At 36.5% G+C, this 18,828-nt stretch overlaps 1 protein-coding gene across 1 annotated transcript in view; it reads right to left on the bottom strand.

Annotated features, from left to right (window-relative positions):
- Positions 1-1,140: 1,140 nt before the first annotated feature.
- Positions 1,141-18,828, bottom strand: part of CCDC7 (coiled-coil domain containing 7) — a 149,520-nt gene continuing 131,832 nt past the window's right edge. The window contains exons 15-17 of the mRNA XM_032593856.1: positions 7,028-7,246; positions 3,628-3,665; positions 1,141-1,310 (exon numbers count right to left, since the gene is read on the bottom strand). Coding sequence (XP_032449747.1) covers positions 1,304-1,310; positions 3,628-3,665; positions 7,028-7,246 — 264 coding nt within the window. The 3' untranslated portion in view covers positions 1,141-1,303. The remainder of the gene's footprint in view (positions 1,311-3,627; positions 3,666-7,027; positions 7,247-18,828) is intronic.

The raw sequence follows: 18,828 nt of genomic DNA, 5'->3' as shown, positions 1-18,828 counted from the left end.
GGAGGAAATCCCTCTGAGGAGCACTTCTATGGAGAATTCAATGTGCTTTTCCACGGAATAATGATAGTTTAGGAGATATTGTACCCCTCACTATTTCTTCATTTGTAAGATTTCCTCTATAAAATCTACCTTACACCTACAATTGGGGCCACTAGTAATATGTTTCTTGCACAACCATTAACTGAGGAAATTATAAAGTCTCCTTTAGAGTTTTTAAAAAGGTAAGTCTCTATTTTTAGTTTAGTCTGGTAAAAATTGGAAAGGGGCAAAATATTTATTTCTTAATTAGATAATCTCTTTTCTTGATACATAATACCTTCCTTGATCACCCAATCTAAATTATCCTCCCCTGTGACTCTATCAGAAAGGGAGTTTTATTATCTTCATTTGTTATTCTTTAAAGTTATCTTGTTCATGTATTTCCACTTGTTTATTGCCTCTCTTTCCCACTATAATGTAAACATCACAAGAGAAGAGAGCTTATTTGTGTTATTTATCAGTAAAATCCAATGTTCAAAAGAGTACCTGACATATGAAGGTGACAAAAATATTTGTTGAATGATTAAGTTTAGTGAATAAATAAATGAGTAAATTTAATAGCTACTCATCTAATCTATGAAGGAAAAAATGGACACATATTAATACCCAGCTCCCCCTTGTGTTTTTGTGTTTAATAATAAATTTAATTAGTATTGGGGAAGAAAGTTGTAAAAAAAACATTTAGAAAAAAGTTGGATGTGTAACTCTTAAAAATAAAACACCAAGAAATAGTTAACATTTTCATATCCAAAAAGTGTAAATTTCAATGCCATTAAACATTTAAGAAAAGCTAACACCTGGGCGCCTGGGTGGCGCAGTCAGTTAAGCGTCCGACTTCAGCCAGGTCACGATCTCCGGTCCGTGAGTTTGAGCCCCGCGTCAGGCTCTGGGCTGATGGCTCAGAGCCTGGAGTCTGTTTCCGATTCTGTGTCTCCCTCTCTCTCTGCCCCTCCCCCGTTCATGCTCTGTCTCTCTCTGTCCCAAAAATAAATAAACGTTGAAAAAAAAATTAAAAAAAAAAAAAAGCTAACACCACATATGATATGAAACATAATTACTAACATCTATTGTGTTGATTAAATATTTGCCATTAACTCATTCCCTAAACCAAAATAAACACTCAATGCTGTAAAGCGCAAAAAAAAAAAAAATGTACTTTATTGTAATCAATACCATATGTCTGTTCAGGTGGGATCTCCTTGCTTCGCTCCCATCCACTCTCTGAAGGTTTGGGAGACTTTTCCAAAGAATTTCAGAAATTCTATTAGGATCTAAGAAGTAACCCAAAATGAAGTTTGATGAATAATATTATGTCATGGGCTTAACAGTTTGAATTTTTATTATATTTAGCAATATTCAACCTACAGCTGTTAAGGGAAATACTACAAAACCTATCAAGCTAAAGCAACCTATTTCATGTCCTATCTCCCATTTTCTACTCAGTTTAAACTTAATAAAAAAAATTACTGGTCTTTCCCTGGCACACTGTATAGATTCTAAACACCCTTGTCTTTGCTTCAACTGTTCAGTCCACGCATAACACCTTTTCTTCATATTTCCCTGTTAAAATCTAACCCAGCTAACTTTCTTAAATTAAATGCTGTTACTCTCAATACAGCCAGAAACAACTTTTCCTTCTTTTTGGTGCATCTCTTGGTAACTTTTTATTGAAGGCATCTTCTGCATTATAATGTACTTATTTATGTACATGTCTTGTCTGTCTTACTAGAATATTAATGCATTGAGGGCAAAGATGATACAGTTGTCATCTTTGTATTATATATATACATAATACCTAGCTCAGTGCTTTGCACAGCATGGACACTCAGTCCACATTTTCCTGTTTGAACTAAATTTAATGGAAATAATCTTCCTCCTGAAGTTAGGGAATACTGTATGAATTAACATTAATAGGGGAAAAAGTCATTTAAGAGGAATTTTTTGATATTCATTCTATGACCTTTTTCTGTTCTTAATGTCCTATATTCCCTATCATCCTCAGTCCACTATTCCCCATACAACCCTTCTTTCATTCTTCCACTTCATATTACTCTTAATTGTGACTTATTGGCCAATAAGTCTGGGCTGGCCAGAGTAGTAACTCAAAGTAACACTATCATAACCCTTCTTCAAGATTTTTCCAAAAGCTCATACACAGTATCTGAGACTGCCTTTACTATGCCTTCATAGAAAGTAGAAATTCTATTTAAAATAATTTCATTTAAGCCAATATTTCTACATTCTGAGATTCACCAAATGTATAGTCTATCAAATTCAGCAACAGCAACTAAACATTCAATATTAAAAAAAAACTTATATGAAAAGTTATCACTTCATGTTCTTCAGGGTGACAAATTATTAGCTTTCCAACATTTTCAAATCCTATACTTCACCATGTGTCCACAGAAAAACTACAGTAGTATGCCATACTCTATGATAATCTTAACATGAATATAAGAGTATCATGCTTCATTTGTTTCTATTCCTACAGTTCATAAGCTGGTTAAGTTCCAATTAAAGTTGAAGACAATTATTAATAATTTTTATTATACCTTATCACATAGTCATAATACTGACCATATATAATCATAATGTGAAGTAATAAATGACAAGAACTCTACCCATAAGTTTATAAAGCAACAAATAAATGTCTAATCTTCTCCTGAGATATCAAAAAAACACTTTTAAAATTTAGTCACTTCAGACATTAAACTGGACCTTTTAAAAACTTCTGGCCATTAATCATTAAATTTATTACCTAATTCTTGCTAATTCATCTGGGTCTGTAATCTAGAAACATTAAAAATAGTAATGAAGCAGAGAAACGCACACTACTAGATAATACTTTCCTCTTTTCTGTATGGCAGCCAAGGTCAAAATTAATAATTCAAGTCAATGACTGAAAAGAAATATTGACATAGTTTATTCTCATTGAATAGCTACCTAACTTATTGACAGAATTTGCTGTTTCCCTAATCTATGTGGTTCAGGATTTCTGTTTCTTGACTGGTTTGTGAATAGGTCTGTGAATCATAACATATTAATCAAACAGACTCACTCACTAGTGAAAACTGTAAGATTAATTGGATACATCAACCAACTCAATTATTTATGTGCATGCAAAAATGAATGATTAAGCAAAAATGAAATGCAAAACAAATTTTTAAGTGAGTTGTTTCATGTACAGAGGTCACGATTCTGAATGAGGTAAGTAATCCCACTCATAAGTGTTTTTCCCAAGATAAAAAAAAATGTTTTTACACAAAAATCATTTTTTTAAAAAGGGTCATGTTCAGTTTCTATATGAAAATTTAATTGTTGTTGGGGCAGGGGGCACGAGGGAAAAAGGCTTTGTACATCAGATCTGGTCCTTAGTGTACATTTTTCACTTAAAAATTTGTATTTTCACAGTATCCAAAATTGTCAATCTTTGACAACATCTAAAGTTTAGACATTAGTTTCAAAGAGTAAAATATTGTAAGCAAAGATATAAATCAATGAGTTTTATGATACTGAATTTAGAATGGCTATTTTGTCATTTAGGCACATAAACTGACAAAGATTAAAGAATATTTTTAAATGTTTTACCTTTTGTCAGCTGGGCTTCCATTTGTGAAAATTGAGATCTGTAATAAAGAATACTAAATTTAAATACACTAAATATGCACATCAAATGTTTACATTAAATTATTCAGAAAAATATCAATCAAAGCAGGTTTTAAAATACGACAATTTGTAAGATTAAGGTGTCAAAAAAGATAAGAAATTACCATAGTTGGCATTGGAAGAAATATTTTAGAAGATGAACTACTACCAAAATTACACTTCTAAATGAAAGCAAAGAGGGCTTTATATTTATAGTAAATAAAAACTATTTAAACATATCCATTACATAATTAAATATATCCATCACATAATTGTTCAATCTTTTTAATATTCTTTTGAAATATTTATACTTCAAATGCCAATAGTATACTAACATGGTGATACTAACACATAGTATACTAATATGATAGTGCTCTTTTATAATTTAAAAAATTTGTAGGGGTACCAGGATGGCTCAGTTGGTTAAGCAACCAACTCTCAGTTTTGGCTCAAGTCATGATCTCACAGTTCATTCCTGAGATGGAGCCCTGCACTGGGCTCTGTGATGACAGTACAGAGCCTGCTCTCTCTTCCTCTCTTTCTCTGTCCTACTCCCCACCCCCCACCAAAATAAACGAATAAACTTTCAAAAAGTAAATAACTTGTAAAAGTATATTGAGAATCCATGCTCAAATGTGGATGGAACTGGAGAGTATTATGCTAAGTGAAATAAGCCATACAGAGAAAGACAGATACCATATGTTTTCACTCTTATGTGGATCCTGAGAAACTTAGCAGAAACCCATGGGGGAGGGGAAGGAGAAAAAAAAAAAAGAGGTTAGAGTGTGAGAGAGCCAAAGCATAAGAGACTCAAAAACTGAGAACAATCTGAGGGTTGATGGGGGGTGGGAGGGAGGGGTGGGTGGGTGATGGGTATTGAGGAGGGCACCTTTTGGGATGAGCACTGGGTGTTGTATGGAAACCAATTTGACAATAAATTTCATATATTGAAAAAAAAATGAAGTCTAAGACAAAAAAAAAAGAGAATCCATGCTCAAAATATGCTTATCGAGATGTTTGATCAAAAATGTAGGAATCTAGGACCTCAAGAGTGTGATTTTGTTAATAGATTACCTCTTGGGAAGAGAACATGTTTTCCTGGAGCATAATGGGGATACTAGATTTTATCCCAGGCCTGAATTTTACTTAACTCAGTTTCTTTCATACAGAGATTAGCTAGCTTTATCCTTACCCACCTGTGGCAAAGACTTCTGGTGTTCAACAAACTAATTTTCTTTTCTTTTTTTTTTTTTTTTTTTTTTATTTTTTTTTTTTAACGTTTATTTATTTTTGGGACAGAGAGAGACAGAGCATGAACGGGGGAGGGGCAGAGAGAGAGGGAGACACAGAATCGGAAACAGGCTCCAGGCTCTGAGCCATCAGCCCAGAGCCTGACGCGGGGCTCGAACTCACGGACCGCGAGATCGTGACCTGGCTGAAGTCGGACGCTTAACCGACTGCGCCACCCAGGCGCCCCCTAATTTTCTTTTCTTAAGGCACATTACTAGTCTACATTTCTAAGTCCCTCCTGCAATTAAATGTGGTAAACTAATTATGAGAGAAAATGATGTGTACCCCATTCTGGCCTGGTCGGTGAAAATGACTCATGTCTGGTCTTTCATCTTCTTTTCTAGTAGCTAGATGTCTATGCCCAATATGGCCCAGCAAGCCAATGTAAGATGTCAAAACCTCCATATACCAGGATACCTGAATCAACCTATAGAGCAGGACTCCCTAACACAAACACACCTGAACTTCCCAGAAGTATTTACATGAGGAAATAAGTTTCTATTGTATGTGAGTCATTGCCTATATGTGACAAGAGTTGGCCTATATACTAAGTAATAGACCACCGTGGGTTTTCATATGGCCTATGTAGATAACTAGACAGAAATAAATGATAATAAAGGCTAACATTCACATAGTCCTTCATGATATACAAAAGCATTTCATAAACATTATCCCATTTTTATGCTAACATTCTTATACATTATTATCATCCTCCATTAACTAAGAGTTTTATAGAAAAATATGTTTTGGGGCGCCTGGGTGGCTCAGTCAGTTAAGCATCCGACTTCAGCTCAGGTCACGATCTCGCGGTCCGTGAGTTCGAGCCCCGCATCGGGCTCTGGACTGATGGCTCAGAGCCTGGAGCCTGCTTCGGATTCTGTGTCTCCCTCTCTCTCTGCCCCTCCCCCGTTCATGCTGTCTCTCTCTGTCTCAAAAATAAATAAACAACAAAAAAATTTTTTTAAAAAGAAAAATATGTTTATATCCTGAAACATAGAAATGATAATAGGTCTTACCCTAACCTCTGCTTTAAAAAAGACTACTACTACAATAAGCAGCTTTAAAAATAGGTATGAAAACAAAGAGGAACTACTTCTGATATATGTCATTAAGATGTAAATATGATAGGCCTTTTATGTATGTAATCTAATGTTCAGTAGTAGGAGGTCTAAATATTTTTCTTTCACTCCTTTTAGATTTTAAGTTTCTGTCACTAGTGGCACAGAGTGATAAGCTGGGAGATTCTGGCACACATACACATAAACTCTCATTTTGAAAACAACAAGGAAGAACACTAAAGAATATGAAATACTATTAAAGAAATGAGAGACCTGACAATAGCTATACTGCCACAACAAGGACAAGCAAAATTGTCTTCTCTACAACTTTGCTTTCTTTTCTTGAACTCTTCCCATTATTTACCAATAAAGTTGCTTCTGTGTAGACTGTTTTACTCTTCTAAGGCATGAATCTATTCTGAATGTATTATATTGATAAATCTATTGATCTACTATGAATCCACTACACAGCAGAAACAAAAATAAATTCTTCAAGAGTTTTTTCTCCATAGATAATAGCTGTACTTGCAGTGAGCAAAGCATAACACATCTACTTAACAAATCATTATGTTGTATACATGAAACTAATACATTGTGTGTCAACTGTACTTCAGTAAAAAGATAAATGTGAAGAGAGCTTTTTCCCCATAGTTTTGCATTTATATTTAGTTTTATTAACTTATAGAAAATTCTCTTTAGTCTATGAACTCCTATTTTTTTCTGGCTCTCAAATCACAGGTGTTTATTAAATGATCATCCAAAACTAATACATATCTAATTTATAAATTTGTATTCGACATAATGAATTGTAATAACCAAATGTAAAAGGCAAAAAGTCCAAGCCAAAACAAACAAAAAAAACAGGGCACAGCTTTTTTAAAAAAAAAAAACATATACAAATGGAGTAAACAAAAATATAAAAGACAAACTCCTTACAGCACATATTACCATTTTTCTTTCTTGTACTGTTTCCTCTATTTTGGTAAATTCCTTACCTGTGAATGTTCTTGGATTTTTGCATTTGTCTTTTGTCTACCTGAAGCTGTAACTAATGCTTCCCTTGTCTCTTTTTCCAATGGTATATGTTTTGAATCTTCAACTTTTCTTTTGCTAATACCCATTTCCATTGTTGTCTTGGTCTTCTCTTCACTATTAAGTAATTCTTTCTCTTGATTTAGGAAACAGTCAAGTTGATGCTTAGCGCTTTCAGCTTCCTGTTTGTAAAAAAGTAACCATTTATCAAGTATTTATTTGTGACATTTTTCTGACAATATTACAATTTTCAATAATCTCACTATATTCACGTCCACATTATTTTTCAACTTTATTTGTACTAAGTTGGAGGAAGCTAAATTAAACCATGGCTATAATCCACAGTTTAATCCATAATTAAAATTAAAAACTGTGAAAACATCTTCCACTTTGAGGACTATTATTTTTTTTAAATACCTATTATTTTTTTAAAACTCTAATTATTATAGAGGCATAATAAAGAATAAAAGGTATATATTATAAAATGTGATAGACTGTAACCAGGATAATTAATATCTATAACATCAAATAAAAGAAAATGTGGAAAATATTTTTTTCTAGAATATAATTTTCTTTAAAAATGCCACTTTTGACCAGGGAAGATGGCGGCGTAGGAGGACGCTGGGCTCACCGTGTGTCCTGCTGATCACTTAGATTCCACCTACACCTGCCTAACTAACCCAGAAAACCACCAGAAGACTAGCAGAACCAGTCTCCGGAGCCAAGCGCAGACGAGAGGCTCACGGAAGAGGGTAGGAGGGCAGAGAGGCGGTGCGTGCTGCATGGACTGGCGGGAGGGGCCAGGGTGGAGGGGCAGCCTGCCAGCCAAGCAGAGCCCCAGACTGGCTTGCAAAAGCAGAGGGGACTGACGGAGTGTGTTCCCACAGCAAGAGCGACTTAGCATCTGGGAGGTCATAAGTTAACAGCTCTGCTCCAAAAGCGGGAAGGCTGGAGGACAAAGGGAGGGAGAGTTGCTGAGTTCCAGGACGACAGAGCTCAGTTTGGAGGGGAACAAAGGTGTTCACCAGCGCCATCTCCCTCGCCCATCCCCCAGCCAAAATCCCAAAGGGAACCAGTTCCCGCCAGGGAACTTGCTTGCTCCCTGCAAATACCCAACACTGTGCTTCTGCGGAGCCACCCCTCCGGCAGGGGGTCTGACTCCCTCTGGCTGCCACAGGACCCCTCCTGAAGTGGATCACCTAAGGAGAAGCGAGCTAAGCCTGCCCCTCCTGCCCCCGTGCACCTTGCCTACCCACCCCAGCTAATACGCCAGATCCCCAGCATCACAAGCCTGGCAGTGTGCAAGTAGCCCAGACGGGCCACGCCACCCCACAGTGGATCCCGCCCCTAGGAGAGGGGAAGAGAAGGCACACACCAGTCTGACTGTGGCCCCAGCGGTGGGCTGGGGGCAGACATCAGGTCGGACTGCGGCTCCGCCCACCAACTCCAGTTATACACCACAGCACAGGGGGAGTGCTCTGCAGGTCCTCACCACTCCAGGGACTATCCAAAATGACCAAACGGAAGAATTCCCCTCAGAAGAATCTCCAGGAAATAACAACAGCTAATGAACTGATCAAAAAGGATTTAAATAATATAACAGAAAGTGAATTTAGAATAATAGTCATTAAATTAATCGCTGGGCTTGAAAACCGTATAGAGGACAGCAGAGAATCTCTTGCTACAGAGATCAAGGGACTAAGGAACAGTCACGAGGAGCTGAAAATCGCTTTAAACGAAATGCAAAACAAAATGGAAATGACGACAGCTCTGATTGGAGAGGCAGAGGAGAGAAGAGGTGAACTAGAAGAAAAAGTTATGGAAAAAGAGGAAGCTGAGAGAAAGAGAGATAAAAAAATCCAGGAGTATGAGGGGAAAATTAGAGAACTAAGTGATACACTAAAAAGAAATAATATATGCATAATTGGTATCCCAGGGGAGGAAGAGAGAGGGAAAGGTGCTGAAGGGGTACTTGAAGAAATTATAGCTGAGAACGTCCCTGAACTGGGGAAGGAAAAAGGCATTGAAATCCAAGAGGCACAGAGAACTCCCTTCAGACGTAACTTGAATCGATCTTCTGCACAACATATCATACTGAAACTGGCAAAATACAAGGATAAAGAGAAAATTCTGAAAGCAGCAAGGGATAAACGTGCCCTAACATATAAAGGGAGACCTATAAGACTCGTGACTGATCTCTCTTTTGAAACTTGGCAGGCCAGAAAGGATTGGCACGAGATCTTTAATGTGCTGAACAGAAAAAATATGCAGCCGAGAAACCTTTATCCAGCAAGTCTGTCATTTAGAATAGAAGGAGAGATAAAGGTCTTCCCAAACAAACAAAAACTGAAGGAATTTGTCACCACTAAACCAGCCCTACAAGAGATCCTGTGAGACAAAGTACCAGAGACATCACTACAAGCATAAATCATACAGACATCACAATGACTCTAAACCCGTATCTTTTTATAATAACACTGAATGTAAATGGATTAAATGCACCAACCAAAAGACATAGGGTATCAGAATGGATAAAAAAACAAGACCCATATATTTGCTGTCTACAAGAGACTCATTTCAGATCTGAGGACACCTTTAGATTGAGAGTGAGGGGATGGAGAACTATTTATCATGCTACTGGAAGCCAAAAGAAAGCTGGAGTAGCCATACCTATATCAGACAAACTAGACTTTAAATTAAACGCTGTAACAAGAGATGAAGAAGGACATTATATAATAATTACAGGGTCTATCCACCAGGAAGAGCTAACAATTATAAATGTCTATGCACCGAATACCGGACCTCCCAAATATATAAAACAATTACTCATAAACATACGCAACCTTATTGATAAGAATGTGGTAATTGCAGGGGACTTTAACACTCCACTTACAGAAATGGATAGATCATCTAGATACATGGTCAATAAAGAAACAAGGGCCCTGAATGACACATTGGATCAGATGGACTTGACAGATATATTTAGAACTCTGCATCCCAAAGCAACAGAATATACTTTCTTCTCGAGTGCACATGGAACATTCTCCAAGATAGATCATATACTGGGTCACAAAACAGACCTTCATAAGTATAAAAGAATTGAAATCATACCATGCATACTTTCAGACCACAATGCTATGAAGCTTGAAATCAACCACAGGAAAAAGTCTGGAAAACCTCCAAAAGCATGGAGGTTAAAGAACACCCTACTAAAGAATGAGTGGGTCAACCAGGCAAATAGAGAAGAAATTTAAAAAATATATAGAAACAAACGAAAATGAAAATACAACAATCCAAACACTTTGGGACGCAGCGAAGGCAGTCCTGAGAGGAAAATACATTGCAATCCAGGCCTATCTCAAGAATCAAGAAAAATCCCAAATACAAAATCTAACAGAACACCTAAAGGAAATAGAAGCAGAACAGCAAAGGCAGCCTAAACCCAGCAGAAGAAGAGACATAATAAAGATCAGAGCAGAAATAAACAATATAGAATCTAAAAAAACTGTAGAGCAGATCAACGAAACCAAGAGTCGGTTTTTTGAAAAAATAAACAAAAATGACAAACCTCTAGCCAGGCTTCTCAAAAAGAAAAGGGAGATGACCCAAATAGATAAAATCATGAATGAAAATGGAATTATTACAACCAATCCCTCAGAGATACAAACAATTATCAGGGAATACTATGAAAAATTATATGCCAACAAATTGGACAACCTGGAAGAAATGGACAAATTCCTAAACACTCACACGCTTCCAAAACTCAATCAGGAGGAAATAGAAAACTTGAACAGACCCATAACCAGTGAAGAAATTGAATCGGTTATCAAAAATCTCCCAACAAATAAGAGTCCAGGACCAGATGGCTTCCCAGGGGAGTTCTACCAGATGTTTAAAGCAGAGATAATACCTATCCTTCTCAAGCTATTCCAAGAAATAGAAAGGGAAGGAAAACTTCCAGACTCATTCTATGAAGCCAGTATTACTTTGATTCCTAAACCAGACAGAGACCCAGTAAACAAAGAGAACTACAGGCCAATATCCCTGATGAATATGGATGCAAAAATTCTCAATAAGATACTAGCAAATCGAATTCAACAGCATATAAAAAGAATTATTCACCATGATCAAGTGGGATTCATTCCTGGGATGCAGGGCTGGTTCAACATTCGCAAATCAATCAATGTGATACATCACATTAACAAAAAAAAAGAGAAGAACCATATGATCCTGTCAATCGATGCAGAAAAGGCCTTTGAAAAAATCCAGCACCCTTTCTTAAAAAAACCCTTGAGAAAGTCGGGATAGAAGGAACATACTTACACATCATGAAAGCCATTTATGAAAAGCCCACAGCTAACATCATCCTCAACGGGGAAAAACTGAGAGCTTTTTCCCTGAGATCAGGAACACGACAGGGATGCCCACTCTCACTGCTGTTGTTTAACATAGTGTTTGAAGTGCTAGCATCAGCAATCAGACAACAAAAGGAAATCAAAGGCATCCAAATTGACAAGGATGAAGTCAAGCTTTCGCTTTTTGCAGATGACATATATTATACATGGAAAATGCGATAGACTCCACCAAAAGTCTGCTAGAACTGATACATGAATTCAGCAAAGTTGCAGGATACAAAATCAATGTACAGAAATCAGTTGCATTCTTATACACTAACAATGAAGCAACAGAAAGACAAATAAAGAAACTGATCCCATTCACAATTGCACCAAGAAGCATAAAATACCTAGGAATAAATCTAACCAAAGATGTAAAAGATCTGTATGCTGAAAACTATAGAAAGCTTATGAAGGTAATTGAAGAAGATATAAAGAAATGGAAAGACATTCCCTGCTCATGGATTGGAAGAATAAATATTGTCAAAATGTCAATACTACCCAAAGCTATCTACACATTCAGTGCAATCCCAATCAAAATTGCACCATAATTCTTCTCGAAACTAGAACAAGCAATTCTAAAATTCATATGGAACCACAAAAGGCCCCGAATAGCCAAAGTAATTTTGAAGAAGACCAAAGCAGGAGGCATCACAATCCCAGACTTTAGCCTCTACTACAAAGCTGTCATCATCAAGACAGCATGGTATTGGCACAAAAAACAGACACATAGACCAATGGAATAGAATAGAAACCCCAGAACTAGACCCACAAACGTATGGCCAACTCATCTTTGACAAAGCAGGAAAGAACATCCAATGGAAAAAACACAGTCTCTTTAACAAATGGTGCTGGGAGAACTGGACAACAACATGCAGAAGGTTGAAACTAGACTACTTTCTCACACCATTCACAGAAATAAACTCAAAATGGATAAAGGACCTGAATGTGAGAGAGGAAACCATCAAAACCCTAGAGGAGAAAGCAGGAAAAGACCTCTCTGACCTCAGCCATAGCAATCTCTTACTCGACACATCCCCAAAAGCAAGGGAATTAAAAGCAAAAGTGAATTACTGGGAACTTATGAAGATAAAAAGCTTCTGCACAGCAAAGGAAACAACCAACAAAACTAAAAGGCAACCAATGGAATGGGAAAAGATATTTGCAAATGACATATCAGACAAAGGGCTAGTATCCAAAAATCTATAAAGAGCTCACCAAACTCCACACCCAAAAAACAAATAACCCAGTGAAGAAATGGGCAGAAAACATGAATAGACCCTTCTCTAAAGAAGACATCCGGATGGCCAACAGGCACATGAAAAGATGCTCAACGTCGCTCCTTATCAGGGAAATACAAATAAATAACCACACTCAGATATCACGTCACGCCAGTCAGAGTGGCCAAAATGAACAAATCAGGAGACTATAGATGCTGGAGAGGATGTGAAGAAACGGGAACCCTCTTGCACTGTTGGTGGGAATGCAAATTGGTGCAGCCACTCTGGAAAGCAGTGTGGAGGTTCCTCAGCAAATTAAAAATAGACCTACCCTATGACCCAGCAATAGCACTGCTAGGAATTTACCCAAGGGATACAGGAGTACTGATGCATAGGGGCAATTGTACCCCAATGTTTATAGCAGCACTCTCAACATTAGCCAAATTATGGAAAGAGCCTATATGTCCATCAACTGATGAATGGATAAAGATATTGTGGTTTATATACACAATGGAGTACTATATGGCAATGAGAAAGAGCAAAATATGGCCCTTTGTAGCAATGTGGATGGAACTGGAGACTGTGATGCTAAGTGAAATAAGCCATACAGAGAAAGACAGATACCATATGGTTTCACTCTTATGTGGATCCTGAGAAACTTAGCAGAAACCCATGGAGGAGGGGAAGGAAAAAAAAAAAGAGGTTAGAGTGGGAGAGAGCCAAAGCATCAGAGACTCTTAAAAACTGAGAACAAACTGAGGGTTGATGGGGGTGGGAGGGAGAGGAGGGTGGGTGATGGGTATTGAGGAGGGCACCTTTTGGGATGAGCACTGGGTGTTGTATGGAAACCAATTTGACAACAAATTTCATATTTTGAAAAAAAAGCCACTTTTAATAATTTTTTAGTTACTTAGATCAACAAAAATAAAGTTCACAAATAATCTCACCATAAACAGAAAACTCACTGTCAACATTTGATATATCCTTTTTCATTGTTTCTAAATATAACTAATACATATATGTATTTTTAAAATTTTTATCTATACTGGATTCTACTATACATATACAATATGTTTTCTATTAAATAATGTTATAGATATGTTTCAATGACAATAAATAAACATCTAAATTAGAATAGCTAATAAAAGTACATTTAATAGTATATTTTTATTTAGCAATATTTTTTATGAGTGGACACAGTGGTAAATTTTTGCTCTCAAAATTTTTTATATTATACTTACTTAAACAAAATCACTTTACACTCTTTTCTTCTTTATGATCAATTTTTATAAGTGCAATGATTCAATGAAAGGCCTATGTCATCCTCAAACTTTTGCTGTGTATTTTCTTACAGAAAAGTATTAATTTAATAACAGAGTAACATAAAAGATTACTCATTTCAACATACATCCACAAATACTAGACATTTCTGTTCCTAAGATTTTTACCGAAATGGTAGATAAAAAATTCTACCCACTATTATTTTAATTTTCATTTATTTGATAACTAGTGAGGTTGAATATATTCATATGCATTTACTACCCTTCTGTGTTTCTAAATTACCACCTGCCTAATTGTGTCCTTTGTCTATGTAGGGGAAGGGCTACTCATAATTTTCATATATTTGTAAAAGATATTCATATAAAACATTTTCTAAAGAATTGCATTTCTCTTTATATCTCATGATTTTTTACCATATAAAAGTTTTAAATTTATAGTAGCCAAATACACTAACATATTCCTTTGTTAGTAACATAATGCTTAGAAAACCTTACTCTAGCCAAGACCATATAACTGCTACCCAGTATTTCTTCTAAGATCTTCATACATCATTTATTAATTTTGATTCTTAAATCAATCTACAATTTATTTTGGTGTATCTCATGAATACATGAAAATTATTTTTTCAGAGTGGTTTACTTTTTGTGACTATTTTATCTTTCTATAAAAAATTTTCTTTTTATTTATTTTTTTAATATGAAATTTATTGTCAAATTGGTTTCCATAAACACCCAATGCTCATCCCAACAGGTGCCCTCCTCAATGCCCATCACCGACCCTCCCCCACTTCCACCTCCCATCAACCCTCAGTTTGTTCTCAGTTTTTAACAGTCTCTTATGCTTTGGCTCTCCCCCTAACATTTTTTTTCCTTCCCCTCCCCCATGGTCTTCTGTTAAGTTTCTTAGGATCCACGTAAGAGTGAAAACATATGCTATCTGTCTTTCTCTGTATGACTTATTTCACTTAGCATAACACTCTCCAGTTCCATCCACATTGCTACAAAAGGCCAGATTTCATTCTTTCTCATTGCCACGTAGTACTCCATTGTGTATATAAACCACAATTTCTTTATCCATTCGTCAGTTGATGGACATTTGGGCTCTTTCCATAATTTGGCTATTGTTGAAAGTGCTGCTAAAAACATTGGGGTATATGTGCCCCTATACATCAGCAGTCCTGTATCCCTTGGGTAAATTCCTAGCAGTGCTATTGCTGGGTCATAGGGTAGGTCTATTTTTAATTTTCTGAGGAACCTCCACACTGCTTTCCAGAGCGGCTGCACCAGTTTGCATTCCCACCAACAGTGCAAGAGGGTTCCCGTTTCTCCACATCCTCGGCAGCATCTATAGTCTCCTGATTTGTTCACTTTAGCCACTCTGACTGGTGGGAGGTGGTACCTCAGTGTGGTTTTGATTTGTATTTCCCTGATGAGGAGTGACGTTGAACATCTTTTCATGTGCCTGTTGGCCATCCGGATGTCTCCTTAGAGAAGTGTCTATTCATGTTTTATGCCCATTTCTTCACTGGATTATTTGTTTTTCAGGTGTGGAGTTTGGTGAGTTCTTTATAGATTTTGGATACTAGCCCTTTGTCTGATATGTCATTTGCAAGTATCTTTTCCCATTCCGTTGGTTGCCTATTAGTTTTGTTTATTGTTTCCTTTGCAGTGCAGAAGCTTTTTATCTTCATGAGGTCCCAATAGTTCATTTTTGCTTTTAATTCCCCTGCCTTTGGGGATGTGTCAAGTAAGGAATTGATGCAGCTGAGGTCAGAGAGGTTTTCTTTCCTGCTTTCTCCTCTAGGGTATTGATGGTTTCCTGTCTCACACTCAGGTCCTTTAACCATTTTGAGTTTGTTTTTGTGAATGGTGTAAGAAAGTGGTCTAATTTCATTCTTCTGCATGTTGTTGTCCAGTTCTCCCAGCAACATTTGTTAAAGACTGTCTTTTTTCCATTGGATATTCTTTCCTGCTTTGTCAAAGATTAATTGGCCATAATTTTGTGGGTCCAATTCTGGAGTCTCTATTCTATTCCATTGGTCTACGTGTCTGTTTTTGTGCCTATACCATGCTGTCTAGATGCTTACAGCTTTGTACTAGAGGCTAAAGTCTGGGATTGTGATGTTTCCCGCTTTGGTCTTCTTCAATATTACGTTGGCTATTCGGGGTCTTTTGTGGTTCCATACAAATTTTAGGATTGCTTGTTCTAGCTTCAAGAAGAATGCTGTTGCAATTTTGATTGGGATTGCATCGAATGTGTAGATTGCTTTGGGTAGTATTGATATTTTAACAATATTTATTCTTCCAATCCATGAGCACGGAATGTTTTTCCATTTCTTTGTATCTTCTTCAATTTCCTTCATAAGTTTTCTATAGTTTTCAGCATGCAGATCTTTTACATTTGGTTAGGTTTATTCCTAGGTATTTTATGCTTCTTGGTGCAATTATGAATGGGATCGGTTTATTTGTCTTTCTGTTGCTTTGTTATTAGTGTATAAGAATGCAACTGATTTCTGTACATTGATTTTGTATCCTGCAACTTTGCTGAATTCATGTATCAGTTCTACCAGACTGTCAGGTTTTCCATGTATAATATCATGTCATCTGCAAAAAGTGAAAGCTTAACTTCATCTTTGCCAATCTTGATGCCTTTGATTTCCTTTCGTTGTCTGATTGCTGATGCTAGGACTTCCAACACTATATTAAACAACAGTGGTGAGAGTGGATATCCCTGTAGTGTTCCTGATCTCAGGGGGAAAGCTCTCAGTTTTTCCCCATTGAGGATGATATTAGCTGTGGGATTTTCATAAATAGATTTTATGATGTTTAAGTATGTTCCTTCTATCCCGACTTTTCAAGGGTTTTTTATTAACAAAGAATCCTGAATTTTCTCAAATGCTTTTTCTGCATCGATTGACAGGATCATATGGGTTTTTTCTTTTCTTTCTTTTCTTTTCTTTTCTTTTCTTTTCTTTTCTTTTCTTTTCTTTTCTTTTCTTTTCTTTTCTTTTCTCCTTTCTTTTCTATGTGATGTTTCACATTGATTGATTTGCAAATGTTGAACCAGGCCTGGAGCTCAGGAATAAATCCTACTTGATCATGGTGAATAATTCTTTTTATATGCTGTTGAATACGATTTGCTAGTATCTTGTTGAGAATTTTTGCGTCCATATTCATCAGAGATATTGGCCTGTAGTTCTCTTTTTTTTTTGCCAGGTCTCTGTCTGGTTTAAGAATCAAAGTAATACTGGCTTCATACAATGAGTCTGGAAGTTTTTCTTCCCTTTCTATTTTTTGGAACATCTTGGGAAGGATAGGTATTATCTCTGCTTTAAATGTGTGGTAGAACTCCCCTGGGAAGCCATCTGGTCCTGGACTCCTATTTTTTGGGAGATTTTTGATGACTGATTCAAATTCTTCGCTAGTTATGGGTCTGTTCAAGTTTTCTATTTCTTCCTGTTTGAGTTTTGGAAGTGTATGGGTGCATAGGAATTTCTCCATTTCTTCCAGGTTGTCCAGTTTGCTGGCATATAATTTTTCATAGTATTCCCTGATAATTGCTTGTATTTCTGAGGGATTGGTTGTAATAATTCCATTTTCATTTGTGATTTCATCTATTTGGGTCCTCTCCCTTTTCTTTTTGAGAAATCTGGCTAGACTTCAACTTTGTTTATTTTTTCAAAAAACCAACTCTTGGTTTCATTGATCTGCTCTACTGTTTTTTTAGATTCTATATTATTTATTTCTGCCCTGATCATTATTATTTCTCTTCTTCTTCTGGGTTTGGGGTGACTTTGCTGTTCTGCTTCTATTTCCTTTAGGTGTTCTGTTAGATTTTGTATTTGGGATTTTTCTTGTTTCTTGAGATAGACCTGGATTGCAATGTATTTTCCTCTCAGGACTGCCTTCGCTGCATCCCAAAGCATTTGGATTGTTGTATTTTCATTTTCATTTGTTTCCATATATTTTTAAATTTCTTCTCTAATTGCCTGGTTGACCCATTCATTCTTTAGTAGGGTGTTCTTTAACCTCCAACTTTTGGTGGTTTTCCAGACTTTTTCCTGTGGTTGATTTCAAGCTTCATAGCATTGTGGTCTGAAGTGTGCATGGTATGATCGCAATTCTTTTATGCTTATCAAGGGCTGTTTTGTGACCCAGTATGTGATCTATCTTGGATAATGTTCCATGTGCACTCAAGAAGAAAGTATATTCTGTTGCTTTGGGATGCAGAGTTCTAAATATATCTGTCAAGTCCATCTGATCCAGTGTATCATTCAGGACCCATGTTTCTTTATTGATCCTGTGTCCAGATGATCTATCCATTGTTGTAAGTGTTGTATTAAAGTCCCCTGCAATTACCACATTCTTATCAATAAGGTTGCGTATGTTTGTGATTGTTTTATATATTTGGGTGCTTCTGTATTCGGCGCATAGACATTGATAATTGTTAGCTCTTCCTAATGGATAGTCCCAGTAATTATTATATAATACCTTTTTCATCTCTTGTTACAGCCTTTAATTTAAAGTCTAGTTTGTCTGATATAAGTATGGCTACTCCAGCTTTCTTTTGACTTCCAGTAGCATGATAGATAGTTCTCCATCCCCTCACTTTCAATCTGAAGGTGTCCTCAGGTCTGAAATGAGTCTCTTGTAGATAGCAAATTGATGAGTCTTGTTTTTTATCCATTCTGATACCCTATGTCTTTTGATTAGAGCATTTAGTCCATTTACATTCAGTGGTATTATTGAACGATATGGGTTTTGGGTTTCTGTGTAATCTGTAGGTTTCATGCTTGTAGTGATGTCTCTGGTACTTTGTGGTCCTTGCAACATTCCACTCAGAGTCCCCCTTAGGATCTCTCGTAGGGCT

The sequence above is a fragment of the Lynx canadensis genome, chromosome B4, assembly GCF_007474595.2.
Source record: "Lynx canadensis isolate LIC74 chromosome B4, mLynCan4.pri.v2, whole genome shotgun sequence".
Lineage (NCBI taxonomy): Eukaryota > Metazoa > Chordata > Mammalia > Carnivora > Felidae > Lynx > Lynx canadensis.
The sequence above is the reverse complement of the archived record's forward strand: the minus strand, read 5'-3'. Positions and strand labels throughout refer to the sequence as shown.